Raw genomic sequence first — 14507 nt, forward strand, 5'->3', positions numbered from 1 at the left:
AAATTCCCGGGCGTGGGATTATACGGGTACCACGTGAACAGCGTCATCCAATCCAATCAGCTGGTATTTGGGCCCGTTCGATGAGTTTTAACTGTAGAGTTTGCCTTGTTGCCGCGTTTATATTTGTATTTTTATTAGTTTAAATAGTGATCATGTTGCGTTAAAGTTTACAAGAGACTTGAGACTTTTATGTGGTTTGGAAAACATACATTTTGACTTCACGATCAGTGTCTTTCAATCAAACTGGTACCAAAATTATATGTCGCCATTTTGATCGTACAGTATCAAACTAATTTGTTTGGTCTTCAACAAACTTATATTTCTGTTAGACCGTCCCTGTGACAGAAATGTAAATGGATGCGCAATTGCAAAGAGTACAAAGAAAATGTCCCAGAAAAGTAGTACAGTAAATTTTCTTATCCGTGACGCCAATGGTTAGTAATTACGCTTGCCCTCGTCTACCTTTATGAATATTACTTGTTGTATTTAAATTTCTGCTCATATTTCACCATAATTTCTATAGGAATACTCTTTGTAATCGATTTATATCAAAGCTTTTTCCTGTGTGACTGTTTAAACAAAGATTCCGCCTGAAGCGCAAAAGGCGCGATCCCGGCATTTCCTTTTCGTGTGTAAACAGGCTGTGGCATAACCTTTAAAATGTTGTTTAAAACTAATTTATTTTTATATGATTATTGGTGATGTTCTGACTTTTTCACTCTTCAAGGTATTAGAGACAGTATAAACATCTACTGAGAGGAAAAAAATACATAATTAACCCCCTGCTAAGTGTAAAAAATCTAATTGTTTTAGGACAGCCTCAGATGGTTAAAGTAGTGCAGAATACTAATCAAACTATTGGTCAAATTAAACTTAAACAAAATCCTGTAAAAATTATTAAGCTGCCAGCTGCCTCAGAGGTCAATACACAGGTAACCAATGATTTGTTTCCTTTTTTCCTTTATTAATTGAAACATATTTTAAAATGATAGGCCCACTTTTAGTTTTTGTTTTCTCTAGGGTTAGATAAGAAAGCATTATAGAATCTTACATATCATTTAAAATCAATAACCAAGGTCAGTGCATTGGCTTATTATCTTAATCTTCTATGCACATTACCTTATGTAGTAGTTAAATGATTAGCTCAGTTAATAATGTGTCTTAATAAGTTTACTCAGATATTAACTGAAATGGTCATCATCGATAGTAAGACAAGCTTGATTCCTTGGATTCAGATGAAGCTCATATTTTATTTTACTATCTAATGCACTTTCTGACTGACTGTAATTTTTATCAACTGTTATTGATAATTTGCAATTGTAATAAATGGTGTTTTCTTTACAGGCTCCTCTATACCGGACTGTTAAGTTGAGTGGCATTAAATGTGCATCAAGTAAGTACTAACATTTAATCATGACAAAACTGTTTTAACACTGATTTATGCCCTGTAGGGGTACAGTACAAGTTTGTATGCTGCTAAATCATTCAATGACTAATAACTTCTCCACATTTCTTTTGTTTGGTAAAACAAACTTAAATAGGATTTTTATTGAATGGCCTAATTATTTTTTGCCGGGCACATTATTAACTGCTCAGTGCTCATAGCCCAATCCTTACTATCAAATTAAAATAAATTTATAAGTTACTTAATCATTTTAGCAGTTTACTACTTAAAACTTCATAATGTTATTAATTACATCATAATGTTACTAAATACATTTTAGGTTAGGTTGAACACACTAAATTTAATGAATGCTACTAACAAACTACCTAACTTGCAGCGAAGTGCTAAGTATCTCTCAAGATGAACTTGATGATCTTATCCTAAATACTGACAATGATATCATTGCATGCATTTATAATATTTATACCTACCTACAAGCAATTGCTTTGCATAAAAAAGAACTTGGTGTTGCCCATTAATTCATACACTTATTGAGATTGCAGGGAAATAAAATATTTCTTTATTATGCCTACTTCAACTCCAGACAGATAAATTTCCTAGACACTTATGGCATCTTTTACAAAACTAAAGGTTTTTCTTTCATTATAGCAAAGGCTAGTATATATAGTAGTAGTATAGGTATATGTTTGAGTATTAAACATATGATTTTGAAATTCAATTCCATTGAAGTTGATGTGGTCCGTATCTATTCAATCAACCAAACACATTTACTGGCAAACACTGTGACTGTCTCACATTATTTCCTGGGACTCATCTATCTATATAGGTTCATCGGTTTAAGCAGAAAGAGATAACACACAGACAGAGATACTAACACATTTATAATATTAGTAGGGATTAGAAATTAATTTAATAAGGTGTAAGGTATATTATAAATTAAATTTAGTTTGTCTCAATTAAAAGAAGTGTTACTGTCATAGGTAGTAGAATATATGTGATTATATCAGTCGTCAGGGACTTATTGGATCATCCCATCAAGCCTATTAAAGTGGTAGTTACTGAATGCTACTCTGATTTGGTACTTCTGAAATGGACATATAATAGGGTAGGAGAAAAACAGAAAGCCTTATAGTTTCGTTGCATCTACTTTACTCAAAGTATAACACATACACCCCGCCTCTATCATTCACATTCACAATGCGTCCATGCAATTTTGCAGCTCTCTTTATGTTAATAAAGTTAATATTTTATAAGGTGCTACTTGTTAAGTTTATAGGTAGGTCGAACCTTCGCGTTTTCTGGCCAAAAACTATGCGCAAAGAAGACCTATGGCGTATATGCCGACAAACACCCATTGGCCAAGAAATTGCGACACGGAAATGGAGATGGATAGGACATACTATTCGAAGAGGGGAAACAATAACGCAACCATCGCTTTCGGTTGGAAACCGCCGGACGGAAGCCGTGGCCTCGGGCGCCCTGTACACTCTTGGCAGCAAGCGGTCCGTCACAAATGAGCTACGAGCGGTCGGGTTGAGCTGGAGCGAGGCAAGAGCGATCGCTGAAGATAGGAAGGTGTGGCGCGAGCTTGTGAAGGCCCTTTGCACCTATGGGGTGCCTTAGGACAACAACATAACACATACACCCAGCCTCTATCATTCACATTCACAATGCGTCCATGCAATTTTGCAGCTCTCTTTATGTTAATGAAATTAATATTTTATAAGCTGCTTCTTGTTAAGTTTATAGGTAGTTACAATAAATTAAAAAATATTTTAAAGGGGCTACCATTTATGTAAAACAATTGAAAAAAAAAAACTATATCGCCAAACAGATACTTAATTCAAAATCTCAACGTAACAAAAATTACGTTAACGTTTATAAATAGGTAGGTAAGGTATTTGATTAAGTAGGTACATAAATATATTTACGAAAATTATATTGATCATCAGCGGCTGAGTCATCATTAAGTTTTCGTCAAATACTTCCTTAAATAAATGACTTAAGTGCTTGGAAGTAGAGATGCACCAGATATCCGGTTACTATCCGGTATCCGGTCATTATTTTAATATGCGGCCGGATACCGGATAGTGAAGTACTATCCGGCCGGATACCGGATAGTACCTAACATTGCTTGATTTCGGAGTAAACCAATTGGATTTAAGAAACAGACACGGTCATAATCGGACTTGTCTATTATTTTATAACACTTTAATCATTCCACTGACTTGCACGCGCACTAATTTCGTACCTAGAAATGAGTCCGCGCGAACGTTTACTAGGAAACAGGTCAAACCTGCAGAATGCGCACCTGAAAAACCGTAATGTAGGTATGGTTCCGCTGGCCGAATATTCGGCGGCCGGATACCGGATATCCGGCCGATGTTTAGGCCGAATATCCGGTATCCGACCAAACAACAATCCGTTGCATCTCTACTTGGAAGACACGCGCTTTATGTAGGTAGGTATGTCACATACCTACCTACCGCACATACCGTATGTGCGCTTTTTGTTTTTCTCATCATTATGCGTAGTGCGGCACATAGATAGGTACTTAGCCGTTTTTTTGCAATTAAATTTCTTGGCTTAGCTTCAAAATTTGAGAGTGTCACAGTATATACAGAAGTATTTTAAAAAGTACCATTACTTAAGCAACACAGGTGATATACTCTTATTTTTGTTCCTAGTATTTCATACTTTTCATAGCACTTACTGCTAGCTATATGTAGGAAACCATACTAATATTATTAATGCAAATGTAACTGTCTGTCTCTCTGTTATCTTTTCACTGATTACTCATTTATGAATTTGACAATAACACATGCAGAAAGCTGAAGGCTGAAGCCCTGGCTCGCGTTTAAAAAAGAAACAACGCGTTTACAAGTTGGCTGTCTCTCTCTTGCTAACAAGCACACATGCATAATAGAATACCTACAACCTAATACTCAACTTAATAGTGATTTTGTATGTAAAATCACTATGCCCGTACACACATACATAAAACTGTTTTACGTTTAGCATATCCGTAGTCGGTTAAAATAAACTCAAAGCCTGATTGATGCCCAATACATTGCCCACGTTCAATTGATTTTACAGGTGATGCCCAGATTTAATCATTAGGATACTAAAGTAAACCAATTGAGTGTTTCTTTTCTCTTAAAATAGTAGGTATTCCTTTTTCAAGGCCTAGCTCTTAGTGTAGGTATTCATTTTGGCACGCCACTGTGACACCGGAGGTAGGCCAGCCCAAGAGGCACCGAACCAGCTTAACATGGTACCGTAAAAATTGCACGATTTTCGAATTTTGGCCAAATTAAAGTTTTTTTATAAATTTTAACAGCTGTTAGCGCCAGTATTCGCTATCGACAGAACAACACCTCTGTAATCTTGCTTCAATATTCATCACGTCGTACACCGTAAGAATAAGCGTAAGAAGCAAGTATTTGTCTTGTACGGCGTTGTCCTCAGGAACAGAGATCCTACTTATTTTAAACATTTGCATTATTAATAAAGGTTTAATAATTGTTTTCAGAATTGGTTCAAGTACCTGTTGACACATTTGCTCGTCTGCAAAAAGTTGTTCCGAAAACTGAACCTGTGGAGCTAGAAGAAGTTACAGTAAGCAGTATTTCATATAATTTATCCTTCATAAAGTCCACCGGTCCTCGTAAGCAAGTACAGGGGAAAAAGTACGGCAGTGTCCATGACGCGGCACAGTTATAGTTGGTTATAGGTACCTATACTTCCACTCCTTCAACTGAAAACTCATCAGACTTGAAAAGTAGGTACAAAATCAGTCACGTCAAATCACTTTGTATAAACTTCATAGGTTTGTACATCGACTATTAAAATTTAATGAATTTTTATGCCTCCCAAAAAATAAGGGGTCCCCCAGTCCTTAAGGCTCGTACACACTATACAGGTTTGTGAATAAAATATTAAAGGAGGATATTTCGGGGATAATACATTTTCTAAGTAAAATATAATATTGTAATTTTCATTTTAATGCCATTTCGTTAAAAACGTTAAAGCAAGAAAAAAAATGTCAACACATGTTTGGGCCAGCCTGTAGTTGTTGGCAACCGCGGCGTATTTGCGATTGAAACCTTAGCCGCCTCAAATGGTTAAATAAACTTTAATAAACACCATAATTTAACAGGAAGAGGAGCCGAACGTGTTAGAAGAGGTTAGCATTATCGAGAGCTTGCCCACCGTAGTGCCAGTGACGACGAAACTAGAAACGAGTACAAGTACAACCAACGGCAAGACCAGTTACTTGCCGACCATGTCCAGTGCGTCCAGGCGGAGACACGACTCCGATAATGAACCACCGCCAGAATAGTAAGTTTACATGTCACATAGACGGAAATTGTCTTTTATTAGAAAGGTTCACATCACACTCGAGGGCGCTGGTGGCCTAGCGGTAAGAGCGTGCGACTTTCAATCTGGAGGTCGCGGGTTCGAACCCCGGCCCGTACCAATGACTTTTTCGGAACTTATGTATGAAATATCATTTGATATTTACCAGTCGCTTTTCGGTGAAGGAAAACATCTTGAGGAAACAGGACTACTCCAAATAAGGCCTAGTTTACCATCTGGGTTGGAACGTCAGATGGCAGTCGCTTTCGTAAAAACTAGTGCCTACGCTAATTCGTGGGATTAGTTGCCAAGCGGACCCCAGGCTCCCATGAGCCGTGGCAAAATGCCGGGACAACGCGAGGATGCCTCGCAAGGAAATTGTCGGGCTAATCACTGTGTTGGCCCTCAGGATTATCAATTTGTCAATGTCCACCACACTGCCATTGTCAAAAAAACCGCGCAAAGCAGCTCAATCTGTGAAGACGATTTCGAGGCAAAGCGAACTCACGCCCGACCTCGATTCCTCGGACAAAGCACGTCTTTACAGACGCGAGTGGCTTCGCGCGGGCGGGACTGGCGCTCGCAGCATAATAATTGACGATAATTAATAAATACATAACATCATTTGTAATGTTGATTATTTTGATTTCCAGTACCACAAAACGACGTAAGCATGCTGATAAAGTTGGAAAAGGTCTGCGGCATTTCTCCATGAAAGTTTGTGAAAAAGTGAGGACTAAAGGGTTTACATCGTACAATGAGGTGGCAGACGAGTTAGTGTTGGAATTCTCGGCTGGCATGCATGGATCAGCTGACAGTCAAGTATGTAGCATTTCGTGATACTTTATTTTCGTTGTTTTTATGAAATAGTTATATAAGTAATTTGATAAAACTAGTGACTGAGCTGTAGACCTCGCGTTCAGCTTAGAAAATGTAAAATATTTAGTTCATTGAGTTTTTATCACAGTGAACTCACGATGGTATTAAGCTCCAAAGACGCTATTGGCCTTTGATATACAATATAAAAGTCCTTTATGCCAATTTCCGCTTCTTGAAAAATTTTCAAAAACTCGATCGACAAAAAAACTAATAATCTGGTCACAAAATTTCACGAGAATCGGTTAATAATTGCGACCTGTAGAGGAGAACAACTGGACATACGAAAGCAAAATGCCTGAATTAAAATGGAGACTTTCGCTAACGACAGACATGAAAATGTAAGACATCAGCGAAACCGTTCGGAAATGTTCTCGGTTTTGTCATGCTACTTTGAAGGACTAAATTTGAGAGAGTAACACGAAAATTAGAAGCGTGTTCGGGCGTTACTGTATTTTATTTAAAAACAATACTTTTTAGAAAAGAGGTTTTCCTTACAAAAAGTTACCGTTTAGCATTTCACCTCTATTGAAGCAGTGTTTGAATACGTTGAATCTCTTTCTTCTATAATATCTATTAATATTTCTCAGCGAGCCAGGCGTATAGATTCCTCCATATAGAGCCCTAGAGCTCACTGTCAGGTAACATCTGTACTTGTTTGAAAACTCAGAGAACTTCACGTTTCAGCAATACGACCAAAAGAATATTCGCCGGAGAGTATATGACGCCTTAAACGTTTTAATGGCCATGAACATAATATCAAAAGAAAAGAAAGAAATTCGGTGGTTAGGACTCCCAACTAATTCAGTACAAGAATGCACAGCACTAGAAAAGGAGAAACAAGCAAAACTGGAAAAGATTCAGAAGAAAACTCAACAACTACAAGAACTTATTTTACAGGTAATAGAATTTTAATGCTTTAACATACACTATAGTCTGTATCATTAGATATTTAAAAAAGAGTAAACAAAATCTACCCTCAGCCATTTGAGCCGGTTTAAGTCAAGCCGTTCATTGACAGAACCAGGGCCCTATTTCACCAACGTGACAAATGTCGCATTTGTCGACATCACTGTTACAGACGTCACAGGCCTCCATAGGCTACGGTAACCGCTTACCATCAGACGGGCGGTGTGGTTGTTTGCCACCAACATGTTAATTAAAAAAAACTCCACTATATCGCCAGTAAATATGTATTTATTTTGCGAAGCTAATGACAATTGTCACAAGAAATACGACAATTGTCACGAAATTCCGACACAGAACTCATTTGCTGTCAAGAATTACCGAAAGTTCTTTGAAATCTTGTGACAATTGTCATCATTATCATCATAAACATCACAAGAGAAATAACTGTTTTTTGCCGATATAATAAAGTTCTTTTAAATAATACAATGATGGTGACAAACAGGAATACGGCCCGCCCGATGGTAAGCGATAACCGTAGCCCATGGATGCCTGTGACGTCAGCAACAATGAGACTTGTCGAATTGTCGCACCTGTCACGTTGTTGAAATGGTGGTTTTGTATTTGGTTGGTTAATCTATCAATGTTTTCAACTTTTGTTTGTTTTCAATGTTTAAGTACTTAAAGATACAGAGTATAGTTATAATAACTTCCTTGAGATGGTAGTTTGGCTAATACAAAGAAGTACTTTATAACCTATCAGTCTTATGACAAAAAATTATGAATGCTAATGAACGGAAACTTTCTTCCAGCACATCTCATTCAAGAGTTTAATAGAAAGAAATAAAGAGGCCGAGAGCAAAGGTGTTAAACCATCTCCGTCCTCTGCCATTCATCTGCCGTTTATAGTTGTGAATACTAGTGATAAGGCACTTATCGACTGTAGTATATCAAATGACAAGTAAGTTTATCACGAAATATTATCGTGTTTTTATATTAATTAACATGCCAGTGCAATATATTATTATGTAAAACATGTCTTGATATCTGAAAATAAGTGGTGTGACTAAATTAACTAGAATAATGGAGATTACGCCATAGATAGGCTTTTTAGTAATTTGACTAATTAGTAATAGTAATTGCCTAAATCTACTTTTGGTGTCCTTAGAATGTGCGCTTCATAAAATACATACAAACAGCAACACTCTTAGCTATACATTGGTGGACCTTAATTTTACAAAAGGCATAAGATCCACCAATGGGCGGTTAACACTGGGCGATGGTACCCGGGTGGGATTCAGCATGAGTAAAAGTTTTCTCGTGTGCCACAATGTTTCACTTACCCAACTTGACCATAACATTGTTTTATTGTTTTCAGAACAGAGTATATGTTTAATTTCAACAAAAGGTTCCAGATTCATGATGACATAGACATATTAAAGAGGATGGGACTATTATATGGTAAATATCTTTCTTCTTCAATTCTCATCTACTCAAAGGTTAACTGGAAGAAATCCCTTATAGGGATAAATTCGCCTTTGTAATGCCTATCCTGTACCATACATTTGTGTTTTGTACAATAAAGAGTTTATACATACATATACATACAAATATCAGTTGGAAATTTTTATCTCTTGACAATACTTTTAACCACTAAAGACACTAAATGGTCCATATACCTTCCTATTTAAAGCAAATAATCATATGACAGTATCTACCTACTAAATACCTTACTAAACTATTTGCATTCTTGAGGGAAACTAAAACTTAGCTAAATACATAACAACTATTTATACTTCATCATCGAATGATGATCCCTGACATTTCCTCCAAGTCACTTGGATAGGCTTAATTTAAAAAATAAGTTTTGACCGTATTTGTACTAATATTTTACAAACTGTCATTAAGCCCCCTCCAGACTGCGCGTGAATCGCGGGCGAAGCCGCGAACGCGAGTGTGGAGTCGATTTCGCTGTCTGCGAAAATCGACGCCACACTCACGTTCGCGGCTTCGCGCCGCGATTCGCGCACGAGTGTGGAGGAGGCTTTAGATATAGGGGTCATCATTGGAAGCGCGACTCGCGCGAGTTATAAAATGATTCTCAGGCAAAAAATTTGGATTCAATTTTTATTTTACTTTAATTATTTAATTTTTAATTGTTGATTTTACTTGGGACATCTAATTATGACTGGCGAAACAATTACCGCCTTACAAGATGCGATAGCATAATTGGTCGTTACTATAATAGTGTTTTACGTAAATTTAAACAAACGTGATTTTATTTTAATTGCTTATTTCTCTCCATGTTTTCCAGGTTTAGATAAAGGAGAATGTTCAGAAGAAGAAATTGAAAGAGTTAAGAGCATGGTACCGAAATCGTTAGAGTATTATGTAGAACGTGAGTACTTGAGTAGGGTGACTGCTATAGTCATTGGCCAGTATATAGTAATTAGTCACTCCTTACATGCCAATCGAAACATTATTTAAGTGGCCAATAACTAGCAGTCACCCTAGCGTATTTAATTTTAAATATCAAACTAGAAAATATTGTGTCGGCTTCGTAACATATATATTTATTTTAAATAGCCTATATTGTGTCCCACTGCTGGGCAAAGGCCTCCCCTGTCTTTCGCCACTCGTCACACACACACGTCGTTATTAGAAAATAATCATTATGTGTCGGTCTCGTAACAAGAGCTTATCTGAAGGCCTAAGTACCGATGGATCGACAAGGTCCAGAAACACTTGTGCGACATCTTAGCGGCTGCATGGCGTCGGATCGCACAGAATAGGAACGAATGGCGAAATCTAGTGTCAGAGGCCAAAATTGTATCTATTTGAATGGAGAAAATTTCGTAATGGTCTGACTTCCTTAAGATTTCGCATTCAGGTACATCGGGGGCTTAAAGTGATGTCATATTTTTTTTTAAACATTGAAAGTGGCGAAATTTGTAAGCAAATCCTTTCCAAGTTTTTTTCGGGGAGCCACTTTGCAAATAACGGCTTTTGGCTACTTTATTTTACTAAACGCAGTTACTTCTATCGTTATAGCTAGCTTTAATTAAAATTGTAATACACTTAATTTATGTTTCAATATTCCCCTGTTTGGGGAAAATTCCCGGGAACACCGGGAAGTTTCCCATTTTTAAGATGACATCTGTCATCGTATCCAATCTGTTAGAAAAATAGTATAGGCCCCGTGCATGAACTAGGGAGCAGCGTAGGAGCAGTCAGATTTTTGGCGCGAGGCGTAAATTGTGTCGTTTATGCTTCCGATTCAGGCCACAAGATGGCAGACCCTCCAACGCGCACGGTCCCTATAGTGTGTGTTAAAAAATTGACATTCCAGTTGTGGTCACAGATTGTATAAAGTAAACGCATCATTTTCAGAAATGGGTCGAGGCGTCACATCGAAGCTCTCTAGTATGCTCGAAGAGGAGCTGGACGAGGCTGCGGAAGACGAGGAGGAGGGGGTCGAGGCGGAGGGCGAGGTGGAGGGCGAGGCGGGACCGGAGCCCGAGGCCGAGCCCGACGACGAGCCCGCGGAGTACAGGTGAGAACCTTCACAACACAGAGAACGAAGTAAGGCGCCGGGAGGTTGAATGCTGAAAGCAACCGTGGCGCGGTATTCCATTTTGATAGCCCATAACCAGACATAGGAATCCGCGGGGCAAATTGTGAATTAAGACTTTGTTTGTGCACTTATGGTACTAATTACAACAAAATAGTCAAAAATTTGCTTTTAATTGCCTAATCGTTTAAAACAGCCTAAATTTGGTTCTGATTAGCACCATAAGTGCCAAACATAAAGTCTTTATTCACAATTTGCCCTGCGGATTCCCTATATCTGCCCATAACATACGCGCTGGTCCAGGCGGTATGTATAAATGCGTTGCCCAGTTTGAGGTGTAGGGTAGGGTCTACAAATAGTAGCTATGTCAAAACTGCTGTTCAGCCAGGGGTGCGAAACTCCTGAGATCGGTCAAACTCGGCTCCGCTCGGCTCAGCATTGCTCCGAGCAATTATTAGGGTTGGCACCACTTGACTTCCTTCTGCGTGCACGACCACAGATAAGATAATCACTTGAATTTTGACAACCCTAAATAGCCGAAAGGGATAGTGTCATATATTAGAAAGGGATAGCATGATTCGACCCTGAACCGCTGTCAAACTTCGGTTTTGTAGGAAGTTCCCTTCCTGTACGGTAGTACTATTATTTATTCTGTGGTTCAGCGTCATCTTCAGCTGTCAATGTCAAACTTGGAAGCACGATTTTTTTTAAGGTTCAGTCATACAGGCGCTTTTTCAGGGCGGCGCGTGAGCGTTTCATATGTAAAAGCTGAGCGCCCCGCCCGCAAAACGCGCCTGTGTGACGGAGCCTTTACACATCTTATACTAAATAATAAAATAATGTTTGTTTTACAGCGACGACAGCAGCGACGTCGACGTGTAGCGAGCACCCGCGCCGCGGCGCGACTCTTATATCACCACGGGCTTTACTTATATTCATACACAGTTTTATCATATGTCCGACGACCGGTGCGGCCTCATTTTATACAACTATTGTACAATGGAATGTCAAACAATATGTTGCTGACGTGCATGGTCAAATATCAAAAATGAAGTGAAAATAAAACGATTTTATGAATCATGTACGGAGTTTTTTTTTTATATGTAGATTCTGCCTGGTTCCTTCACTACTATACTAAACATGACAACTCCAAAGAGGAAATATTATATTTTTATATGGATACATAAAGGATAAATAAAAATTACGAATTCAAAAAAAAACAAGAATAGTTTTGCATTATCAATTTTTATTTACACATTCACTGCTGCGGCGGCGGCGGGTCGCTATAGTTCGTTTTTTTTAGCATTAGAAAGAACTTCGCAGAAGTAAGCTAGTGGTTCCAAATCCGGCACTTTTAGTGGTAATAATTTGAAGTAAATTATATGTATTAACCATGCTACATTAGATAATTCAATAATTAAAGAGCCTGAAAAAAACTACACGCTTGCTTCTGTGGAGTTCTTTCTAATGCTAAAAAAAATGAACTATAGCAGTAAATAATTATGTTAATACACTACCCTATAATTTCGGTAATTATAGGATTTAAGCTACACACCTCATAGATATTGGATATGATGCTGCATATCCCACAGGCCTGCATTTCAAATTGGGGGTTGTTCCTTCTCAAGTCGGGGAACATCACGAATTACTTCATTACTACAGCTAAGTCAAAAGGGAAATTTTGAGGAAACCCCCCTAAAGATTGAAGGGTAGCTTTCGTAAAAATGAGTGGCTGTACTAGGTAGTTTATTCTTTTTTTTTGTTATTATGTAAAGAACTAAAACTACTGTTAGAGGGCATGTTAACCTCAACATTATAAAGACACAGAACTCCAAGGAACATACATATGATAATTAAAAAAATAAAAAACTATGTTACATTTGGATTATTTTATTATCTTAAATTAACATATACCTATTACAATAATTTACTCTAGAGAGGTACAGCAACCAACACTACTTTAGGTCGTCATCATCAAACAAATCTTCAAAATCTGGAAAGAAAAAAGTTTTTTTATTATATAGTCTTTGGAAGTCAAATGGTTAGTTATTATGTTACAGAATTTGTTTTTCCTTAATATACTGCAATAGAAGGTTGTGTTGTTACTGTTGAGAATGGCAGTTTAATTAGCTTCACTACTATTTCCAAGAATAAACTTCTAGGCTAATATTGAGGTTATTTACAGAAATAGCGGATTTTTTAAGTAATTAAGAATATAAGATATGTACCATTGAAGAAGTCTGCGTGGACTGCTTTTTCATTTGCAGCCAAATCCATGAGAAGATTGGATGGGCCACCAGCCTGCAACATAGATACGACATTAACTAGTTTTTAAAACAAAATAGTAGATCTGATTACTATTAACAGCACATACTTCTTCCAAATCCATCCAAGGTCCAACTCCTTCGGGAAACATTTCGTCAGCGGCAACGGTGGGCTTCATGGTTGCTGAAAATTGGGTATAGTTTCACTTAGTTAATATTACGTAAATAATAAACTACGAAGTATAAATAAACTATTAGTTATTTTACCAAAAAACTGACTGCGTTCCCACGTTCACAACAAAACAATACCATAGACAAGGAGCAGAAAGCAGAAGACAAAACGTCACGCGGATGACATTTGACGGCAGTATTTTTCTCCCTATAAATATATTCAATCGACCAGTGAAGTGGTTTGGAGGTGGTTAGTAAATTAGTGTTGCCATTATTTTTGCACATGGAGCATATGGGCTGCACATCTTAAAAGCCATACAAGACCATCATACCGCACCGCGAACTTGGTGCGGTACGGCACACGTATCGATAGTATGTAAAGTGGTCACCGTGCTTGCGTTAAGGACGCAGCTATAAGTTAGAGCAAGAGAGATATTATGATCGCACCAAAGTCGCGGTCCGGTGTGGTCATCTGTTACGGCTCTAAGCAGTATCCAGACCGGTCCAGATGTGACAATTTTAAGCACCCTGCACTGCTGCATCTCTATCGCTCTTGCATATCAAGCCCACACTCGTGCGTATTTCGCAGATCTGCGAATTCGACTCCACATTCGCGTTTGCGGCTTCGCGCCGCGATTCACGCACGAGTGTTGAGGGGGCTTTAGAGTGATAGAGAAGCAGATAACGAAATTTTGGTTTTCGTAGTGCGTCCTCACCATACCTACATTATTTCTAAACCCTATTATTATTTATTACACGACTCTAGATAAATAAGCCACCTTATCTCATTTTGACATTGGCTTAAAGAACTCGCATCCAGGCCATAATTGTTTTAAAAAAAACATTTTGACATCAATGACATGTGACACCATAGACATAATATATATATAGACGGTGTCTCAGCGAGCTGTCACTGTTGCCACTTTTGTTTAGTGTACGATTAACAATTTAACAC

General features: G+C 37.9%; 2 protein-coding genes across 2 annotated transcripts; one reads left to right on the forward strand and one right to left on the reverse strand.

Moving 5' to 3' along the window:
• Window positions 1–12: 12 nt before the first annotated feature.
• On the forward strand, window positions 13–12197 carry LOC134663685 (transcription factor Dp-1). The gene is made up of 12 exons (XM_063520128.1): window positions 13–434; window positions 814–932; window positions 1345–1393; window positions 4938–5023; window positions 5565–5746; window positions 6418–6586; window positions 7328–7540; window positions 8359–8507; window positions 8925–9007; window positions 9861–9944; window positions 10937–11099; window positions 11972–12197. Exons 1-12 carry the CDS (start codon window positions 386–388, stop codon window positions 11997–11999), a joined length of 1374 nt encoding a protein of 457 aa, XP_063376198.1. The 5' UTR covers window positions 13–385; the 3' UTR covers window positions 12000–12197.
• Window positions 12198–12991: 794 nt separating this feature from the next.
• LOC134664139 (COP9 signalosome complex subunit 9) lies at window positions 12992–13707 on the reverse strand. The gene is made up of 4 exons (XM_063520728.1): window positions 13649–13707; window positions 13492–13565; window positions 13346–13418; window positions 12992–13110 (listed from the first exon to the last, which is right to left on the reverse strand). The coding sequence occupies exons 2-4, from the start codon at window positions 13558–13560 to the stop codon at window positions 13073–13075; spliced, it is 180 nt and encodes a 59-aa protein (XP_063376798.1). The 5' UTR covers window positions 13561–13565; window positions 13649–13707; the 3' UTR covers window positions 12992–13072.
• Between the last annotated feature and the right edge of the window lie 800 nt (window positions 13708–14507).

Source organism: Cydia fagiglandana, chromosome 4, assembly GCF_963556715.1.
Source record: "Cydia fagiglandana chromosome 4, ilCydFagi1.1, whole genome shotgun sequence".
NCBI lineage: Eukaryota > Metazoa > Arthropoda > Insecta > Lepidoptera > Tortricidae > Cydia > Cydia fagiglandana.

Bases quoted from the DNA above. Each gene is read 5' to 3' on its own strand.
- LOC134663685 (XM_063520128.1), top strand. From the start codon at position 386: ATGTCCCAGAAAAGTAGTACAGTAAATTTTCTTATCCGTGACGCCAAT. The intron at 933-1,344 runs GTAACCAATGAT...TTTTCTTTACAG, and splicing joins CCTCAGAGGTCAATACACAG to GCTCCTCTATACCGGACTGT. The intron at 6,587-7,327 runs GTATGTAGCATT...TTCACGTTTCAG, and splicing joins ATGGATCAGCTGACAGTCAA to CAATACGACCAAAAGAATAT.
- LOC134664139 (XM_063520728.1), bottom strand. From the start codon at position 13,560: ATGAAGCCCACCGTTGCCGCTGACGAAATGTTTCCCGAAGGAGTTGGA. The intron at 13,419-13,491 runs GTATGTGCTGTT...TCTATGTTGCAG, and splicing joins CTTGGATGGATTTGGAAGAA to GCTGGTGGCCCATCCAATCT. The intron at 13,111-13,345 runs GTACATATCTTA...TTTTCTTTCCAG, and splicing joins CCACGCAGACTTCTTCAATG to ATTTTGAAGATTTGTTTGAT.